The 19,495-nt window shown below is 40.2% G+C and overlaps 2 protein-coding genes across 2 annotated transcripts in view; one reads left to right on the top strand and one right to left on the bottom strand.

The window, feature by feature from the left end:
- The window catches only part of TNNI3K (TNNI3 interacting kinase), a 258,130-nt gene that overhangs the window by 58,604 nt on the left and 180,031 nt on the right, over positions 1 to 19,495 (bottom strand). The gene's annotated exons all lie outside the window — the stretch shown is intronic.
- On the top strand, positions 1,641 to 16,279 carry LRRC53 (leucine rich repeat containing 53). The gene is given in 5 exon segments (XM_045522939.2): positions 1,641 to 2,182; positions 4,537 to 5,352; positions 10,228 to 10,743; positions 13,385 to 15,529; positions 15,532 to 16,279. Coding segments are annotated over 5 exon segments (3,759 nt in total). The 5' UTR covers positions 1,641 to 2,094; the 3' UTR covers positions 15,726 to 16,279.

Below are 19,495 nucleotides of genomic sequence, written 5' to 3' on the forward strand. Positions count from 1 at the left end.
ATTTGCTTTCTCTCTGGCCAGCAAGGGCATGTTTCTCTAAACTTTCTCCTCTGTGACCAACTGGAGAAAAATTCTCTGCTTTCAAAGGGCTCATCTGATTAGGTCACACCTACTCTGGATAATCTTTGTTTTGCTATAGGAGGAAACATAATGACGAGAGTAATATCTCGTCTCATTCACAGGTTCTGCCCACACTCAGAGGGAGGGGATTATTCTTGCCATGTACACCAGGGGCAGGAATCTTGGGGGCCACCCTAGAATCCTGCTTATCACACATAGGTGCTAGGAAATGAGCAGAGATCCTGGAAGAAGGGAATCTGGGAGAGGGAGCCCCAGAACCTGCATATAAACCCTGCCTGATTCTCTGGCTGACCTTGGAACCACACAATGCCCAGGGCAGGCTCTAAGCAGCCCGGGTAGGTTAAGAGAAGTGAACTCAGATGAGACTTTTTGGCCAGTGCAGGACATTGTTCTTACTGTCTTCTCAGACCGGAAAGATCTCTTACTCTCTGCCTGTGGAAATCCTCTGCCCTCTTCAAGCCCAACTCACTAGACACATCCTCCTTAAAGTGTCCAAGGATTTTACAAAATAACTTTTCCCCTTTATTTAGATTTAATCCATTCTTTTTCTTGTATTACACATAGGTATTTACACATCTATATCACTAGCTAGAACTTGCTTTGAGGGTAAGCAAAGGTCTATTTACTTCTGTATACCTAGCATGTTTCATCACATAGGATAGCTTAGTTGAGCTCAATTTTTTTATATTAAATTGCATCATGATCATAAAAAATTATCCAGAATCTGACTACCTCTCATGTCTAAACCAAGATCACCTCTTTTTTGTATAATTATAATTTCCTTCTAATTACTTTTATTGCTTCTATTCTTTGCCTATTAAAAAATATGTTCCCAACCCAATAGCCAATCCATAGCTACCATCATACTCAGTAAGGAAAGTCTGAAAGCTTTTCCTCTAAGATCAGAAACAAGACAAGGATGCCCACTCTTACCACTTTTATTCTACATAGTATTGGAAGTCCTAGCCACAGAAATTGGGTAAGAAAAAGAAATAAAAGGCACCCAAATTTGAAAAGAAGAAGTAAAACTCACTATTTGCAGATAACATGATATTACATATAGAAAACCCTGAAGACTCCACTAAAGGGAACTTTTAGAACGAATAAATAAATTCAATAAAGTTGCAGGATACAAAATCAATAAACAAAAATCTGTTGTGCTTCTATACACTAATAAAGAATTATCAGAAAGAGAAATGAAGAAAACAATCCCATTTACAATGCATCAAAAAAGAATAAAATACCTAAGAGTAAATTTAATCAAGGAAGTGAAAGACCCTGTACACTGAAAACTATAAGTCATTGAGAAGGAAATTGAAGAAGACACAAATAAATGGAAAGCTACTCCATGCTCACAGATTGGAAGAGTTAATATTGTTGCAATGTCCATACAACCCAAGCTGTGTGACTTTGGATGGTTTATTAACCATTCTGAGCTTCAGTTTTCCCAGCTGCAAATTGAGCTGTAGGATTAAAAGAATTAAATAAATTAACATATATGCAAAAGCTCAACAAACTGTAAAGTGTCTTACAAAATAATTTAATACACTAATGGGTGTGCCTTGGATGTGAGTTCTCTAAATTTATGATCAAATGCTTTAACAGTTTAGTTTATTTATTTATGTATTTATTTATTTTTTGTGTGGATATATATATTTAGAAGTGTAGTTGATTTACAATATTATATTAGTTTCAGGTGTACAACATAGTGATTCAGTATTTTTATTGACTGTTCTCCATTTAAAGTTATTACAAATAATGGCTATATTTCTCTGTGCTGTACAATATATCCTCATTGCTTATAACAGTTCAATTTAAATGCTATTTAAAGCAAGGATTCTAGCCATTTATCCTGCATCATGGGAGAGCTCAAGATGTTCAGTAAAACGCAGAAATCCCCAAAATGCCTCATGAGCTGAATATACTGAAATCCCTGGGTAATAAATGCCGGCATTATGACATGAATTGCCCTCTACTTTCCTTTCAGGTGGATGGCTCATACTCTTTGCCATCATGCTGCGGCTGGTGGCAGCTTGCCCTGCATCATGTGTGGTGTGCACCAAAGATGTAACCCTCTGTCACCAACTAACCTATATAGTAGGTAATAAAACCAATAACCCCAAAAAGCAGTGCTCAATGTTCCTGGCAAATTTGTTGCTATGCCTTTCATTGTACTGGCTATCCTCTGGGCTCAGCCTGAAAGAGGTAAATGTTTAAAGAACAAGCCTTTCATGGTGACTAAAGACCGATAATATTATTTTATTTTCCTGTTCATTCCTATTGGTCTCAACCCAAACTATTTTAAGACCTTCAGAAGTAATTGAGATATTTTGCTATTATTACAAAAGAATATTACCATTTTATGCAGCTGCATGCTTTTTTTTAATAAAAGAAAAAATGGATCACTTTAATTACAGTTTTGTCCACATTTTGTACAGATTTGAACCCTACCACAGGCTGAAAGACATATCAATGAATCAGAAACCTGAAGTGCAATTGTTTAACATTAGTAAGATTAAGTGATGTACCAGCAAAACAGATTATTATCAAAGTGCATCTAATTTTGAAAGTGTAGTCTTTTTTTATTGGTGGTAAATGAGCTGTAGAAATGCTAACAAGATACACTGCCTGTATTCATTACATATTGCTTGCTTAAGTCAACAATTTAATAAGACACCTTATTAACAAATTTGAGGAGAATGTGATTTACATCCTGATAGTCAAGAAGAGATAAACAGCCATAAGCTCCACCAATAGAAAAATTTCAGAAATAAGTCTGAGTTAAGATGTAGTGGAAGAAAATTAGTTCCTTCATTTCTAAAATTCTATGACTCTATGAGAATTAAGAGGTAGACAGCATTGTCATTCCTGACAGGAGAGAGACCATTTTGAGGTTAGCTGGTTGTACACTGTTTCCAATCTGTATCAAAAACACTTAAAAAACACTAAACTCCCACCCGGTCCAATGGATTTTATGACTCCACTACATTTTGTTTGTTTGTTTGTTTGTTTTGATCAGAGATAGCTGATGTCTGTAAGAAACAAATATTTCTCGTCTACATTGCTGCGTCTCCATCTCTTCCTTCTCCATCCATTTACAGAACACCGCATTTGTAAAGTCAGATTTCATAAACACAAAGAAGTAAATGGATGACTTGTGAGTGGAGCCTATCTGGTCCTAGACAAGAAGTGATTAACAGAAACAATAGCCAGCTCCCTCAGAGTCGGAAATCCCTACAGGACAGGGGAATCCATAAAAACAAAACTCCTTCAACCCATATCAAAAAGAATGATGGAAGGAACAAAATGCCAAACTGGCCAGACTTAATAGAATTAAAATAATCAGTAATAAGTACTAAAAAAAATACCCTCAAAACAAACAAACAAAAAATCCCAAGACTTAAGCTTGCTTGTGCTGCAGAGACTGGAGCAATTCTTCTGAAAGAAAGCATTGTGAAAATCCTTTGTCTCTCACTTTTAAAAAATCTCTTTGTTTCGGTGATGTAGTCTGAATTCCACAAGGGAATTTGCTTCCCCCACGGCTGATTGTTCTAATATCACCTGTAGACCTCCCAGGGACAATGGACTCTTCCACCCTCATGACACTGTCATTTGCAGTCAAAACAATTTTAGCATGATAAAGATGTGTTACAATAACTCCTGATTATAATACATCTTTATTGAGTTAAAACGCTTTGATTTCTAATGACAGAGCAGAGATAGGTCTGGGGTGATCATGGGGAAGGGATTTAGCAGCTGGAAGCCCTGAGTACCACCTGTCATCACGTGATGGACTTCATATATTAAACAGGAGGCCAAGACGTCCCAGACTATAATGAGAACCCCACTGACAGATCCTCGGGTTGTCTGGAGAAACTATAGATCCTTACCAAGTTGCCAACTTTTAGCCTGGAGCTAAAAAGCAGAAACCAACCTCCTTCTCACTTCCCCCACCCCAACCCACACCTTTATGTTTGAGAGAAAAGATGCCTGACTTCACAGCATAAATATACATGGCTAGTGGAAAACGAGCTAGGAAGCTCAGACCCGGGCTTGCCTGGCTCTTGACTGAATCTGTCTTGGGCCAGCAGGGCTGGAGCAGGTCAGCACACAGCCTCACAGAGAGGAAGCCTGAAACGCCACTTTCAAAACAAACAAAAAGAAATCAAAGATGACAATCCCAAACAATGAGTTAAATTTGACATCTAAAGGAACAGATGGGTTTATGTTTCTCCAATAAACATGTCATGGTAACAAAGAATATAAAAATCCATCATTCTGATAAAGAGCTACCTTGCCCCTCAACTGAGAAATCAGAGAATCATTTTCATTTTGTTTATTGTTCTTACCCAGGTGATAAGATTGCTCAGAGGGTATTGATTATCTCTGCTCTCCACTGTGCTCCCCTCCCACCTGGGTGTACTTGCTTCTAGTCTGTGCCTTTCTTCCCCGCAGCAGCCCCTGTGACCACGAGGGTTTTAATCATCACTGATGGATCGCTCTCCTCTATAGAGAGCACAAATCTGTCCCTCTTGTTTAATCTCGCCCTGCTCTCCTTGAGCAGAAATGGCATCGAGGATGTTCAGGAAGACGCCCTGCACAGCCTTTCAAAGTTGCAGACGTTGTTGCTGGAGCACAACCAGATATCCAGCTCTTCACTCACCGACCACACCTTCAGCAAGCTTCGCAGCCTGCAGGTGCTGGCGCTTAGCAACAACGCTCTCCGCACCCTGCGAGGGTCTTGGTTCCGACACACCAGGGGCCTGACCCGGCTCCAGCTGGACGGGAATCAGATCACTAATCTGACAGACGGTTCTTTTGGAAGCACACATCTCCACCATCTCAGGCATCTGGATTTATCTAACAATTTCATTTCCTACATTGGGAAAGATGCCTTCCGGTCCCTGCCTCAACTCCAGGAAGTGGACCTTTCCCGGAATAGGCTGGTCCACATGCCGGATGTTTTTACTCCACTGAAGCAGTTAACCCTTCTGAGCTTAGATCAGAACCAGTGGAGCTGCACTTGTGATCTCCACCCCCTTGCCCGGTTCTTAAGAAACTACATAAAGTCTTCTGCTCGCACGCTCAGGAACGCCAAGGACCTAAGTTGTCAGCCTTCCACCACCGCTGTGGCCCCTGCAAAGAGTGTGCTAAGGCTGTCTGAGACCAACTGTGACTCCAAAGCTCCCAACCTCACTCTGGTTCTAAAGGACAGAAGTCCCTTCTTCCCAGGGCAGGACGTGGCCCTGCTGACTGTCCTTGGCTTTGCAGGTACGCCAGGGAGAAGTGTGCCCAGCTTTTCATCACATTCTTGAAGTACACTAAACGATGCCTTTCGCAGGCAACTGGGGAACCTTGCCAGGGCTTGTGGAATGGAGAGATTGTCAGTACAGGTGGGAGGATGTCAGCTGATTTGGCACAGTTTGCAAAAATTTCCTGTTGCCAAGAAGCTGTCTAACATGGAGGAAAGGGCCTTGAACCAGAATTCAAGCGTTCTAGTCCTGGTATAAGTAGCACTGTGATCTGGAGTAAGTTAACCTGCTATTTAGACTTCAGCTTTCTTGTCTGTAATGAGGGAAGAGTATCTATATTTCATCAGTCATCCATTCGTCGGGGAGCACTGGCACATTCCAGATGCTCGGAGATGAGGATTTAAAAAGTGATGAGTCATAGCTCTCTCCTCAAGGCACTCACACCCTAGAGCCCCTTCGTGGTGTAGCAGGACTCTGTGGCTTCACCAAGCGCACGAGGAGATGCTGTGCCGACAGTCAGGTGCATCCCACTCTACAGTGGTTGTGTAGCAGGGGGATTAAGCATATGAGCTCTGCAGCTGGCTTATTCAGGTTTGAAACCTGGCTCTGCTCTTACTTGCTGTGTGACTTGGCAAGTTGTTTAGCTGCTCTGTGCCTTGGTTTCCTCCTACTTGAGGGTTTTGAATTCTTTTACGATTTCTGTTTGTCTAACTTGTTCATAAACCTGGCCCATACCTCCCCGGACTGACTAAGGAGCGGATAATATTCAGCTGTTTAATTTTCCTATGGTAGTTCTACCATTTTAAAAACTATGCATCAGCTATTATTACAACTCTCTGGATGAATGATATAAAGTGATGTTTGGTGTCATTAGTCGAAGACCAAATATGCATGAGATTTGTCAAGTTATCTACCTAGATGTTTGTATGCTTGCAGTGCTGGGTGAAATCCTTTGTGCCTGTGGGTAACTATGGTGATGGGAAGTGTGTGTGTGTGCGTGCGTGCATGCAGGGAGTGGTGCCCCAACACTGGAAAACCAGAGGCTTGCAAATGGCATTCAGGACTGAACTGACTTATTTTGAATACGTGCTATAAATAATTATTCCATAGCAGGTTTCCAGTGAATCACTTGAACATCAGATTTTTAACTCCTGACAGTTATACTTTTAATCAAGATCCATGGAGACCAGTGTCAGGTCTCGACAATGAAACTGCCACCAGCAGTAATCAGATTCACTTGGAAGTGAATTCAAGCCTCTCAGAAAGATACATTGTTTTAGAAAATGTGTGACCATGTCAGTAATTTTATGTGCTAGGAAATAATTTACCACAAAAGACAACAGCAATAGGGCAACAGAGTTTATCCTTAAATGTGTTTCTTAGAATAGGAATTCTAGGATATAATTAGTAGATATTCAAATCAAAACACACACAGATGCACATATAAGCAATAGGTTGGAAGTTCAAATCTGGGAAATGTTGGATTAAATTAAGTGAAATAGGCTTCTTTACTATAGCATTTTTCATTGTCTTTCATTTTTCTAATGAGCATTTTGACTCACTGAGAGGAAGATATAATGTGGAACATTTCTCACATTTATTTGACCATTAACCCTTTTTCCACAGAGGATTTCACTTGAATTAGCGTTTTTCAGGACACCATGTGGGAAATACTACAATAGAGTAATTTTAGAGTATCTTCTAGATATCTTTTATATCTATTTTTAGAAAAGGTTTTTACAAAGTTAACAACTCGGTATTAGTACAGAGATAGATAAAAATTCTGGAAGCTTCCAATGGTTTTGTCAAAATGATAGGAAGCTTAATATGCTGAGAAGTTATAAGTGTGATTACACACATGTTAAGCTGTAGCACGTGGAATTATCATAACCATGTACCTCATTGATTTAACTATTAAAGATCCTGGTTTTAAGAGAGATTCATCTTTAAAAAAAAAAACTCTGACTTTTGATATCAATTTATTCCATTAAGATTCTACTCGTGAAGTAGGTGTGGTCAATAATCTATACTTCAAGATTGTAGGGAAAAGACTTAGAACTAAAATTTGGCCTCTGATTCCATTTTTCTTCTCTGGCTGTAGATAAATTATCATAATATATAAGGAATATATAAAATATTCAGTGAATTTAAAACTAATAAGTGGTTATTTGACACCTAACATCTTGAAACTTCCTATTCTGTGAACTGATAGATAAAAAGAGAAAGCTATCATGAAGCTGTAACAATTCCAAGACTTCAATGAGATCTTATTAATTTTGTAATTTTTTTTTTCCACTCAGAAAGATTGCTAGAACACTTTTTAAAGATAGCAACAATGTCCACGGCAATGAAAATTCAGCCGTCTTCCTGATAGCAGCTTCGTTTTCTGCTTTTGCTCCCTGCATTAGCAGGAGGTGACCAGACCTTAGCAGTAATGTGATCCAGACATAGCTTACCATCAACAGCAGGAGAGTGAGTGGTTTCTCACCATTTAGACACAATTACAGGAGAAACTTTATCCCATAATCAGATTATGTCCACTCTCTTCAATAGCTGATGCACTGCGCTCAAGAAAACTTAGGGATTTTCCTTCCCTTTGTTGTTTGGTTTAGTAACTGCATCAGTCATACAAAGTATTCTCTTGATGATTTGTTTTTGAATTTTTTTTCCTTAACAGCTGAGGCTTCTAGGACCTAACAGGAAAATACAAAACCTATACAGCAGCAGCAGCTACGACAACCATACTAACATTCAACAACGCCCACTCATTGCATCGTACGGTATCACAGCGCTGTATCAGAAATGCCACATGTGCTCTCTCGCTTAATCTTGGAGTGGTATTAATTATTCCTATGGGACAGAGGAGGAAAAATGAGGCTCAGACAGATTAGAAAACATGCTCAAGTGAAGTATTAGAGCAGAGCTGGAGTCCTGGGTTTTCTTACTCAATGTAAGAGAGACAGAGTTGTTTCTAAAATTTTATTCCTTTCATGTTTTTAAAATTTAAAAACCAAAACCCTCCTTTGGAATAACCCAGATGCTAGCATCTGGCAATTAAAATGTTCTGATCTAACTTATGCTACTACTTAAAAAAAAATGCTGTGTTTTTAATAGAGATTTCATTATTTCAATATGTTAGAGCACTCTCTAAGAATGTATTGTCAAATAAATTAAAATGGGGCTTAAGGCATTAAGATCTGGTGAACTACACAAAGATTGATGGATTTCTTACCAGAAACTGCTGTTCTATTTGGTTAATCTTCATCTTTAATAGAAAAAAATAAAACAATCACCCCTGACACCTTCTCTTTTCTTTCAAGTTTAAAAAAAATCATCACGTTGTCATTAAAGTTGTCTGTAGTGGAGAGAACCAGGCATAGTGCCGTCAATCAAAGAGTCTAGAATGCGAATTTCATGTCACTCACTGTCCTCATCTCAGGGAGTCAGGGAACTGACTTTTCTGGGGCAAATGACTTGCCCAAGGTCACACAGCAAGTTATAGGCAGAGCTGGACTTAGAGCACAGAGCTCTAAACTCAGTCTATACTGACATCATGTTCTCCAGATCATTATTTTGGAGATTTGTGAGATTAGACCCCTCAGCGCTTTTCACTGTTAGAAACCATAAACAGAATTCCTTCTGTTTCTTTAGGAATATTCAGTAAACATTTCTAGAGTGCCTCCTCTGTGCCAAGGTTGTGGGTGCTGGAGATACCACATCCAGCAAGACTGGAAAGGTCCATTTCCTCACAGTGGAGACAGTGAACAAGCAAATGAATAAGCGAACACAATAATCTTACACTGTTATGAGTGAGAAGAAAAAGGGAAATCACTGTGTCAGAGAGAGAGCTGGGTGTAACTCTGAGACTTTGGTTTGAACATCTCAGCAGTTGAGGACGCTATTGGTCCAGATGGGCAACCTGAAGTACAAACAGGTTAGACTCTGTACTTGAGTGTGAGAGACACTGCCCTTTACCATTTCATTTAGAGGATAAGCTACTCTGTATAGAACATGAGATGGCAGCACCAGGAACTCTGAGATTAGAGGTCAGTCATTTATTGCCGTAGCTCTGAGAAGGGAGTGATCTTCACAAGATGGAAAAAGTAGCAACGGTGTCAAGAAATTGGGAAGCATCGATTTAGATTTTAAAGGATAAATAAAATTCAAATAAGCAAAGGTAGGAGAAAGTATTACAAACATCACTAAGAGAATACCCAAAGGCTTAGAGGTGCATTGTAAGACTAAAGAATCAAAGAATTTGAAACATAGTACTTAAATGTGGTAAATAACTGGAAAAATAAGCCTAGGAAGGAAGGTTATGGCCAGATCGCACCAAGTCTTGAATGCCAAGGAGTTTGACCTTTATGTTAATAGGAACCCGATGATGTGTTCTGAAGTAGGGGATGAATCTTTAGGGATGATTAAAATATGGCAATAGCTTGCAGGGTGTTTTTTTCTTTGGGGGAGGGAGTTTTTGTATATGAGAATTTCAGGGTATATGCTAAATAGGGTCTATTTTTATTGACTATGGGATTAAGAAACAGGAAATTTCATTTCCCCTAGGCAGAAAAAGAATTTTCATGCAGGAATTGTCTTATTTTATCTTGAAAGAATTTCAGTCCATAAAAAAACTCCTTCTATCAAAGAAATTCCAGATGGTATTGTTTCTTATAATTTTTAATAGATACCAAAAAAATCCAAATTAGAGAGCAGAACAATGTCAATTAAATAGCCTCTGTCTGAATTAATATTTTTTTCCACATTGTGACAGATTTCCCACCCATTCCAATGCCCTTTAAAGCCATTAACCTTGATATCTGTGGATTTCACATTTGGCAATTTATATGTTTCTTCCCATGATGTTATCTTTTAATAGTCTCTCTATTTGTCACAGGAGCTGTTGGTCTCACTTGCCTAGGTTTAGTTGTATTTAACTGGAAACTCCAACAAGGCAAAGCAAATGAACACACATCAGAAAACCTTCCTTGCAGAACCTTCGGTGAATCCCTGTGTGATCGTGAGGCGAGAAATTACCACGCTAAGGGATACTGTAACTGCCACTTAGCTCAGGAAAACAAGATAAAGGTCATGTCCATTGTGGGGTCCAGAAAGGAAATGCCACTTTTACAGGAAAACAGCCATGAAGCAGTGCTGGCCTCGGAGTCCACAGCCCCTGACGGATCGTTCAGAAACCTGAGCGGGCAGGGCCCCGGGGCAGACAGAACCTTCTTCTGCCTTGGTGGCAGAATGCTGCGGTCGGGATGTCCAGAGCCTCCCGGGAATACGGCAGCCTTTCACGAAGCAGGCTTACTTACAAGGCACTGTCCAGAGAGAGCCGAAAAGCTAAGGAATCTTGAGCCTGCGGAAGTCCAGCCTCCATCCCTGCAGCAGCACGTAACAAGAACGATAGGTGAGTGGTCGTGTTCTAGACAGCCCCACTCTGTTTAAATCCCTCCAAAGGGGTAGCCTCCTTTGATTTCCTCAAAAGAGAAATGCCATAGAAATCACCGTAGCACCAGTCCATTCCTCCCCGAAAGGTCCTACACGTGTGTATGCATGTCTTGTACTTGCATGTGTGTTTGGGGTGAGCTGTAGATGGACACGCTGCACCCTCGGGAGCTGAGAGTACTCCTTGTGCCCGCTGGAAAACAAATTTCATGACCCGACACCTCACAATGTTCTTTTGCTTTTTTTTTTTTTTTAAAGAAGTCCTTTAAATAGCAATAGCACTGTTAAGATTTATGGGAGGCTGGGTACCGGCTTCTCTCCCAACATCCTTCGAGCTTTAATGCCAGTTCTGCAGTAAGCAACCTTCCCAGAGCATGACGTGTTAGAAGAATGGGCCTTCTAACACTGGTGATTCATTTCAGGAGTGATGTCAAGACACATACTTTGCTTGCTGAGCTGTCAGGGATGATAACTTCCCAGTTCAGGGAAAGTCAGGACTGAATTCATTGCCCCACGCTGGGAGCCAAGTGAATCTGGCCGTGACATCTACCCACTGTACATGGGCGATGTCAATATTTAGGTGGAGGCAATGAATTAAATGTCTTCCTTTTTTCCCCCTGAATAGGAAGGCAATGCTTTCAGGCTCAGCGGTGAAAACTTTGACAGCCGCTCTGTGAAGAGGTTCCTGTCATTTATTTGAATTGGTTTACAACAAGCAGAGCTTCCTCTCAGAATGTGAATGACAGAGGTGCTGTACCAAGAAATTCTTACCATGGGGATCTGGCTTTCAGGATGGACTTGAGGAAAACTGGAAAAGGATGAAACTGTGTGTTATTTCACACGCAGTATAAAGCAGGATGTGAACTTACGCCATTGCATTCCCCAGACTTCAGTTCTTGATGGTTTCTGGGGCCTGATGATTTGACTGAAAAGAAGAATGGCCAAGGAGGAAACCATCTGCCACAGAAACCCAATCAGACTGGTTTTATTTTAGAAAGAACTAAGCCCTTAGCCTTTCAACAGAATCATACCTTAGGCAGATCTTTCACTTTAGCTTGGTCCAAAGCCTTCACTTCTCTGCCGGTAACCCCTATACTAAAGGGAATTTGGTCTCTTAACCATTTAAAACCCAGTCTCTTGATTCACACAGAGAACACCGGTTTGTGAAATCAATACAATTACTTTTAAGAAAGACTTGAAATTCTGCTACAGCCAGGCACTGCACTGAAGCTGCAAAGGACAGATATCTGGGAGAAAACATCCAAGTCCCACCTGCTCCAGAAATGTCAGTAAGGGGAACACTCTGATTATGCCTTCTGATTCGGAAACACAGCGTTACAGTATCTCAGGGCTCCAGGAGACCTTAGAGGTGATCTAGTCTAATAGTTCTTAATATTTACCTTTGAGCCTTCATTAGACTATGATGAAGGCTACGTATTCTTTTCCCAGAATAATTTTATACCACATAAAGTTCCCCTCTCGTCTAATCTCCTGATATCCCGTGAGTAAGTGGCTTCTCCAAGGTCACCCAGAGAGTTGAAGGCAGATCTTAAATTAGAATTAAATGCAAGCTGGGACCTAGTCCACCTCTTTCTGTCTATCACTAAAAGAAATATTTCTTTCTTCCTTTGGACAAAACAATTTTACAAAACAAGAGAAAGTATGCTGATGAGATGTAATTTTAAACTTAATATGCATTGTGGTTAAGAGGACAGGGTGTAATGTTAGACAGACCGGGGTCAAGTTCTGCCCACATCATGTAGCTGACATGTGACTGGGGAAAACAGTCAACCTCTCTAAACTGGTGTCTTCATCTGCAAATGTGGTAAGATAACAGGACTTGTTTAATGGATCTTAAATGGGATAATAAATGTGCAGTATTTAGCACAATACCTGGCTCTGAGTATATGCTCAATTAATGATAAATATTACTATAATCTTTGTTGTTAATATTATTTAGCATGTATCACTGATGTTATATTAACATGCACCATTTTAAAGACAGAAATTCCTGCAACACAGACCAGGCCATATTCCAAAATACATACTCACTTAACAAATATTTAATGACTATTTTAATGTGTTAAGTGATGGCAGATAAAACAGATATGGTCTCTGTTTTAATAGAGCCAATAGTATCACAAGTATTTCTCATTTGTTGTTAAGGTTATTCACTGCCTCAAACCTGAACACTATTCAAACTGTATCATATTCTCCCTAATATTTAGTTTCAAGTAGGAAATGAATTCAGAAAAAAAATTTACTATAGCCATTTGAAAATAATTTAGATAGTATTCATATTTAAAGCTCACCTAACCAACAACTAATCTAAAGCTTTACAACTATGAATGTTTTTATTTCTAATTCCATAACTTTTGCATCAGCATCACAACTGATGAAAATGTAGCCATAAAGAGTGTCACTGCAAACACCAAACTGCCAAGTGTCCCTTGCCAGTTTGGTTAAAAATTAGGAAATATTCAAGAATTGCCATAATCAGAGGAGTCCTTTTTGTAAACCTCTCATAAGGTTTACAGGCATCTGTTTGGTTGGGGTAATACCACTCTGCTCAGCGCTAAATTCCTGCATTTATTATTCAGCAGATATCAGCAGTGACACATTTAGTAGAAGATATGCAACATCCGCTTCAGATTTGGCAAGAGAAAGTCTTGAAGAGCATTTAACAAATGAATCATGGCAGCCTCCAATAGAAAAAGGAGACAATGGCTTACAACCTCACAGGCAGAGACGTTTTATTACAGGCTCACCATCCAAGCCCCGTGAGCCTGAGGAACACTACGTACGAAAGATCTTACAAACACATAGATCAAAATGTGATGATCCTTGTGGACTGTTAAAACGGAGCAGGCCTGGGTGTTTTCAGCCAAACAGTTCTCTTATCTGTAAATATGTGCCCTGCGATCAATTTCAAGATTATGTGAAAGAAAAAAAGCCAAATCGGCGAGAACATTCAAAGCCTGAGAAAGAGCAGATCCAAATTAACAGTGCAGTAGAAAAATTCCTTATGAGTGAGGACAACACAGAGTTATCAGGGTTATCAACAAAAATCACGAAAACATATTCGCCTAAGAGGGTTAGCTTCCATGATCCTGATTTACTAGAAAAAAATAGTTTGGTGATGTCATCCAAAACATCAAGCCACTGGAAACGGCAGAAAAATCAAAGTAAACACCTGACCAACTTGGATCTCAAGAAATGTAGCAATCCTCAGGAGAGACACAAAGGAGAAAAATGGCTTACTGATCCACAAATTCTGAAAAAGAAGAGAACCAATCAATCTGACTTCAAAGGGAAAATTAAAGGAAAAAATTTAAGCATAAAGTTAAATTTACACCCTTTTAGCAAAGTCCGAGTGCATCCAGAAAAATCCTTGCCAGAACTCCCAAAGAAACACAAGTAAGTATTGTCATCTTCAAATAAACTATCCAAAGAATCTGAGAAAGAAGCCAAAGTAAACTTTGAATCCTCTGCAGATTTTTGCCAACAGCCAGAGAGTAACAATTATGTTAAATTCACCGCAAAAAGGCTGCCTCTCAAACATGCACCAAAGCAGACCTCATATTACAAAAAACACATTAAAAAGGCTCCTCCGCTCAGTGCTCACAACTCATCTGTAGTTAGCCAGAGCTCAGTGGAAGGCAGGTGTCACCCTACTGGTCATATTCCTGCTGGAAACCCATCACCGTTGCCTCAGCCCACGCCCATGGTGGCTGAACACAGGCATTCTCAGTTCTCGGCTGAGCCAGTGGGAGGTGCAGCTCATCTGGCATTGGATGTTCCTAGTTATTTACCAGCTACTCTGGAAGTAACAGGAAGGGATGATTTACCATCCTGCCATTCCAAGGAGGTTACTGACCAAGGAGCAACAGAGCCCACAGAGCACACAGAGCAGGACAAATCAAAGACCAGTGAGCTAAGCCAGTTTTCTTTGTCCCTGGGGAATCAAATCCGCAGGCCTGACACCTACAAGGAACGTACTTTAGATCAAAATCAAACTGCACAACATGCGGAACAACTCTCAAGTCATGAACAACTTGGAAATGAAGAAAAAACATTAATGACAAGACCCAAAATATCACATCCAATTGTGGAAAGTTGCGTTAGGGATGAGGGAAATGACATAGAAAAGAAACTTCCCAAAACAGAAACTTATGATTCCTCTCTCATTCCCCAGACACAATCCAAGGGCAAGCTAACATTTACGAAGACAAATTCTCTTCCACACCAAAATAGAGCAGAGGGTCCAAAGGATATAAGTACCTCTCTTAGTACTCAAGCCATTTGGCCTCTAACCAACAGTAGTGAAAAAGGAATTGACGGCACAAATGCATTGCCCAGAGATGACGGCACTGAAGCACCGGAGGTAAAAATAGCAGGGAGAGAAGAGAAAAATACGCTCCATGAAAGCAAGGCAAATTGTAGTATGTTAATTAGAACCACGCAGATGACCTCAAATGGCACTGCAGAAGGAAAGCAACCAATTTGGGAAACTGGAAAAAATGAAAAACATACATTACATGATTCAAGCTCTGTTGAGGAGACTACCACAGCTAAGGATTTGAGTACCACGAAGGAAGCCGAAAATAGACTACCTTGTAGTGAAATAGATCTTAAAATTAACAGTAATATGCATGATTTGAGAGAAGTTCAAAATTTTCAACCAGATAAAGGTAACAGTGCACATAAGGAAGGTGAGGTCACAGGGGAGACGCATAAAGCCCTTCCCCTCCGCCAGAGTTAAAAGACATTAGTTTTGAGGCAGAAAATGAGATGCCTCTAATTCCCAGAGGAATAAATGAAGCTGAAAACTCTGCTCCTAACCCTACACGGTATCCACCGTCTGCTGAATATGTTAATTCACCACCTTTAGAGGCAGAACAAAGTGAACAAAATAACTCAAATAATAGGCCATTTGAACTCTAGCTTTCTTCAAAAGGACACACAAATAGCCCCCAGCCGTTGCATGCGTTTCAAATGCTTTATTTCGGAGGAAAAATCCTCAGTAACTCTTTGTTATCAATAACGTAAAAGTACACGGTTGAATATAATGCAAATATCTAAGATAGAGCCACAAAATATGTTTGACCCCATTATTTGAGTTTGCTTCTCTAAGGAATGGGGAAATGAGAAGGCAGAGTTGGGCCTCATTCTGGAAAAGAAAGCAAACATTAAAAAAAAAAAAGCCTTAAGCAAACAAGAAGTAAATAAGAAAAAAGTACTTGAGCAGATTTACACTCGATGTTTATTTTATGGAAATGACTATACACATCTCAATTAGTGGTATTACAATATTGCTTTCTACCCAGATGATTACATATTCATATTTGTGCCTGATCTGTTTTCCTAATTATGGTATGAAAATAAAAATTGAGCTTTGTTTGTTAACTGTAGTCTAGCTGATATGCATATTGGCATATTTCAACCATTCACAACTGTTCTGTTGACAATTATGCTAGATCCTAAGTATAAGGCTTTAAAACCTGCTATTTCTCAAAGAGGAAAAAAATTAAGGATTTCCAGAGAGGTAGTAGGCCATTTCTATAAAAGCTGTAAAATTCTATCAGCCCACTAGGTGGAGATGTCGGCTTCAATCATTTTGGAACAAATGGGGCTTCAAAACCAACACAATAGATCCAGAACAAAAGGAATTTTAACAAGCTTTATTGCCAATTGTTACTAACTTAAGATTGTGAAAACTAAATAACCCTTGAGCAGGTAAGCTTTCAAGGCTTGAGCTCCTGAGTTTAGCGTGCCACTGTCGTTTGCTGTGACTACTCCTCTGTGTGCACCTGAATTAAATATCTTTATAAATGTTGGACTGAAAAGCAGTGGTAGAATGAGCATCTCTTATTCAAAGCCACACTTATTTGAAAGAGAGATATACTCAAACAATTTTACTAGTGATACCGTAGTCAAATGTTGAAAGCATACTTTCATGGTATAGAATACTATAATATTTCACACTTCCTAGTGGGGGAAAAAGGTTGCAAAGGCAACTAACTTTCTCTTCCCCAGTCCCTAAGTCTTATACTTATATGTGGCAAGGTGATAAAGCTTTAAGGACTATCAGAGCAATATAAATTTTGCTTACATGCCCCACCTGTCTTCTGTTTTCTTTCCTATTCAGAATTGCTGGCAAATGACAACTTTTATAATTTGAAAAGTCCATAAATTTATTGCCTTTCTTCTTTCTCTTTTCTCCCTGGATTCAAATATTTCTTGCTTTTAACTCCAACTCCTCTCCTCTCGATTTTTGTTTGGCTTCCCTGCTTGAGCTCGCCTCCTCCGCCATCTGTCTGCCTGCCTGATCTTGCTTCGTTTTGTTAAGCACCTTGAAGGTGAGAAGAGCGTGGATGCCAACTTCTTGGACAGTAAGTCTCCTGTATTCTAATTGCCAGCGCCCTCAGTTTTGTAGGGCAGGTTACTCTTACTCTCCATAGCTATCTTTCTCTTCCCTTTTCCTATTTTTTAAAGCACAGCCCTCAGCTTTGCTCTCCTCTCACTACCAACAGTGTCCCTGAGATCAGGGCCCTCAGAGTGCTCTGGTCACTAGCTTCCACTCAGGAGGCAGCGATGACAGTTCTCCTAGACCCTTTCCTCTCATCCATTTCCTAAATCCAGACTTCTACCTCCTGTGTTCTGTTTCCTTTGAAGTAGTTCTCAGGTTTAGCCCTGCTCCAGAATCCCCCTGGTAGCCCTGTGGTCTCTGTGTTGTAATCACTGGATCACCGCCACAGTAGCAGGCCCAGCTGGAGGCTCTGACTTCAGCGTCTTCCGCTTCTGTTTCAGCCCACCAGTTCTCTGCCCTTACTGGGCACATTTCACCGCGGGTGCATGTTAAAACGCAAAGGCCCAGGCTCCATCTTGGAGATTTTGATTCAGTAGATTTAGAATAGGGCCCCAGAAGCTTCATTTTAACAAACATCCTGGGGTAATCTGGAGCACAGAACATACAGCCTATATTAAGAAACCATGCTTCGCTGTTCCGTACACATGAGGAGATAATTCACCGCCGGCCTAACCATAGAAACTACATACAATTCTTTAACTGAATGAGTGCTTCATATCAAACTCAGAGGAACTTTCCAGAAAATTTCCTTTATCATATTTTTCACTGGAGACAAAAATGTAATTGCCTATATTTTCATGTCCAAATTCTCTATTCTGGTTTCCCAAGCTTTCCAAAATCTGATCCCATCTAATTATCAGGATTTCTCCCCTCCCCCCCACTGTTTTCCAACAAGCGTCTCCTGTCTCTGATAGGCTAGTGTTCTCACTTTCCTCTTCGGTCTTCTGTGGGTCTCGACTATGTTCTACCTTTGTTCGTCTTGACTAACAAGACATGCATAGGAGACAAAAATGTGCTTCAAATTTAAGGAATGAAGCAAAGCAAAGCAAAGAATGAGAAGTGGAGGGGATAACCTAGGAAATAATGACCAGGCAGCATGATGTTACTGTCTTATATCTAAAGCTGAATTTGTTTGGAACGAGGGTCTGGGATAGCCGCTCAGCAGCTATGATGCTCTGATAACCAGTAAGTCTCTCCCTTGTGTCCTTTCTCACAGTGCATTTGCACATGTTCTCTCTCACCAACCCCATTCATTCAGCAAACTCCTATTTATGCTTATAATCTCAGTTCAAGGGTCACTTCTTCCAAGAAGCCTTTCTTGACCCAGCTCTTTGTCCCCCACTGGCTGGTATTCCTTTAGTATCCATTCTCATCTAGTCTTACTTTCCTTCAGCTTGGTTTTTAGCTATCAATACATCCATGTGTTTATTCTGTTAATCTCCAGATGATGGGCTGGGCATTCAGCGCCATTAAGGGCACGTCCGCATGGAATCTCCTCACCTGTCCCTGGGGTTGTGTGTAGTAGGAGTCTCAATAAATAATTATTTAAGAAAAGAGTGAAAACTAGCCCATTGCTCCATTTCACCACTTAGCCTGTTGACGTGGTGAAGGCGTCACTGGGCGATGCGGTGATGACTGAGGCGCGTCACTTAGAGAAGCAGCTCAAATGTGTGATGCTGACACGAGTGCCACGGCCAAACCAGGCCCCCGGACTGACAAGCCCGGCTACCGCCAGCTGGTCAGAGGCCTGGCTTTCCTCCTGTGCTTTCTCTCCATCCACCTCTGGGCACCTCATCCCCAGGGCCCAGACCCTGTGCTCACAGGCTTCCCTGTTTAGCAATAAGACTTTTCTACTAAGCACTCAAGTTTTGGCCTCTTAATATTTTCATTTTTAATCTTTAGTAGTATTCTCATCTGGCCCTATTCTGGTTTCTCTTCCTCATTTTCCAGACTGTTATTTGTGGCATCCATCCGACCCCCAAAATGCTTTTAGAAGCATCAATGACTTGCTTTTATTCCAAATTAAAACTTCCTTATGTCCCTTATCTATAATCCTGAAGAGTCAGTTAATAAAAGCAAAAGGGATTCCCTTGATTGTTATGTTATACTTTAGAATAGTTCACACAACAGGTTGAGAGGGAAATTCTGGATTAGGTGCTTGACACAGTTATTCCTAGAAAACATGCCTGAAGTTCAAGTTGAAAGACAAAGAGAGCTTTTTTAAGTCATGTCATTTTCAAGACAATTTTTTCTAAACATTGAATTCCAGATAAGGGGATTGGAGGCATTGATAAGCAATAGTGATATTCATTCACTTACTCAAAGAATATTTTGAGCATCTAGC

Source organism: Camelus bactrianus, chromosome 13 (genome assembly GCF_048773025.1).
Source record: "Camelus bactrianus isolate YW-2024 breed Bactrian camel chromosome 13, ASM4877302v1, whole genome shotgun sequence".
Taxonomy (NCBI): Eukaryota; Metazoa; Chordata; class Mammalia; order Artiodactyla; family Camelidae; genus Camelus; species Camelus bactrianus.